This window comes from Sinocyclocheilus rhinocerous, unplaced genomic scaffold, assembly GCF_001515625.1.
Source record: "Sinocyclocheilus rhinocerous isolate Xijiao unplaced genomic scaffold, SAMN03320098_v1.1 scaffold39653, whole genome shotgun sequence".
Taxonomy (NCBI): domain Eukaryota; kingdom Metazoa; phylum Chordata; class Actinopteri; order Cypriniformes; family Cyprinidae; genus Sinocyclocheilus; species Sinocyclocheilus rhinocerous.
Window position 1 is genome coordinate 1 of NW_015631706.1, and position 1858 is coordinate 1858.

At 35.0% G+C, this 1858-nt stretch overlaps 1 protein-coding gene across 1 annotated transcript in view; it reads left to right on the top strand.

Annotated features, from left to right (window-relative positions):
- The first annotated feature begins 899 nt into the window (after positions 1 to 899).
- The window catches only part of LOC107741786 (GTPase IMAP family member 8-like), an 11028-nt gene continuing 10069 nt past the window's right edge, over positions 900 to 1858 (top strand). Inside the window, exon 1 of the mRNA XM_016554570.1 lies at positions 900 to 978. Coding sequence (XP_016410056.1) covers positions 900 to 978 — 79 coding nt within the window. The remainder of the gene's footprint in view (positions 979 to 1858) is intronic.

Sequence of the window (1858 nt, forward strand, 5' to 3'; positions counted from 1 at the left end):
TCTGGCTTTATATCCCACATGCTGCTCCATCTTGTATGTCTCTGTCTGCTTTTCTCTTGTGGTTTACTGATTTGTGCTTCATTTTTGCTCTCCATTTTTCTCTCTGTCCTGTTGGTTTTTGCAGTGTTCTCTGTGCTATTTCATTTCTACAGCCCGTCTCTATCTGTTAAATCACACAGATGTCATGAAGAGTTTAACTGAAGCCAGTGGTTTTAGTTCAAGAGCAAGTTCAGTTTATATCATCCTAAACCAGTAACAGTCAACAGTAGGTAACATTCACTTAACTCAATGCAACAGAATTCATGATACTGACTTTTAACACGATTTTCTCACTTTTTATTTATTTTTTTATTTTTTACAAAATGAGGTTTATGGCAAATTATAAATGAAAGTGTGTCCTTTTATAATTAAAATTCTGCACATTTCTTTGTGAAACTGAAATGTCAAAAAACTAAACTAAAGTGAAACATTAAAACAAATCCCAAATAAACAAATAAATAAAAGAAATAAAAGAAATCTCTTCATATGCACAAACTAAGGTTTTGGCGTATTGATTACATTTGTATAACCACAGTTTTACTACAAATACCATTGTGAAACTACAGTTAATGTTTAATTTGTGGTTATGACTTCGCTCGCAGCGTTTTTGCACGAAAGCACCTCGTGAAACTGATTTCGGACAGGCTTCTGAGGCAGCGTAACCGTTTAATGATCTACAACAAAATAGAACAAGTTTTGGTGATAACTAACTAATATTTAATTACTATAATACTGATTCCTCACTATAAATAACTTCAAAAATGCAACACGTTAATCAGAAATATACATTTACACACAAACTGGCCACAAACACAACTTTCTGATGCCATCTGATGCCATTTTAGCTCAACCATCACTGAATGGAACGCACAGGATTGTGGGATATCAAAGGCAGCGAAGGCAGCGAAGCTGCTGCCTTCAAAAATCGATCAGATGAAGGTATGAGACAGAAAGTGAAGCTAACTTTGGATTCGGACGTGCCTTGATGCCTTCCTACCTTGGAATGTGTCCTCCGAAGGCAGCATTTTTCAGTATTTGGATGCAGCCCGTGTTTAACTGTAGCAGGGCTGGTTAACTCTGGTCCTGGAGGGCCACTATCAGCTCCAACCCTAATCAAACACACCTGCCTGTAGCTTTCTAGTTATCTTGAAGACCTTGATTAGTTTGTTTAGGTTGACTTGGAGCTAAACTCTGCACGATAGTGGCCCTCCAGGACCGAAGTTGCCCAGCCCTAAACTATAGTAACCATGTTTTTTGGTTTTATTTGTAGTAAAACCATGGTTAATTTTCAAAAGGGTTGAAGTTTGAAGCAAAGACAGAATGGTCTGATTTTAGCTTTGTGAAACTATACTATATAACGTCTTAAGAGAGGCATTTCCCCCAATCTACACTATAGAGCTCTTAAAGTGATAGTTCACCCAAAAATCATCATTCTGTCATGTACACAAGAAGATATTTTGAACATTGGTAATCAGAACAATACAGATCGAGCACTTTCTTGCATGCAAAACATGGAATTTGCTTTGCTTCTTTTGGCAAAACAGAAATAAATTATTTAATCAATTCCTGTACAGGAATAAAACACTTTTCAGTAAAAAATGTGTTTCTACATCAATGATGTAAAAGAGATAAAAGCATTAAAGTTGTGCTGACTTTGTTTAGAAGCACTCCGCTTTCATTTTCATCATATCTCCAGACTGTTGTTCTTGTGTTGTTGTTATTAGGCTATAATACAATATATTCTTATTACTATCTTTGTTGTGTCACTGGGTATATATATATATATATATATATATATATATATATTTTTTTTTTACAT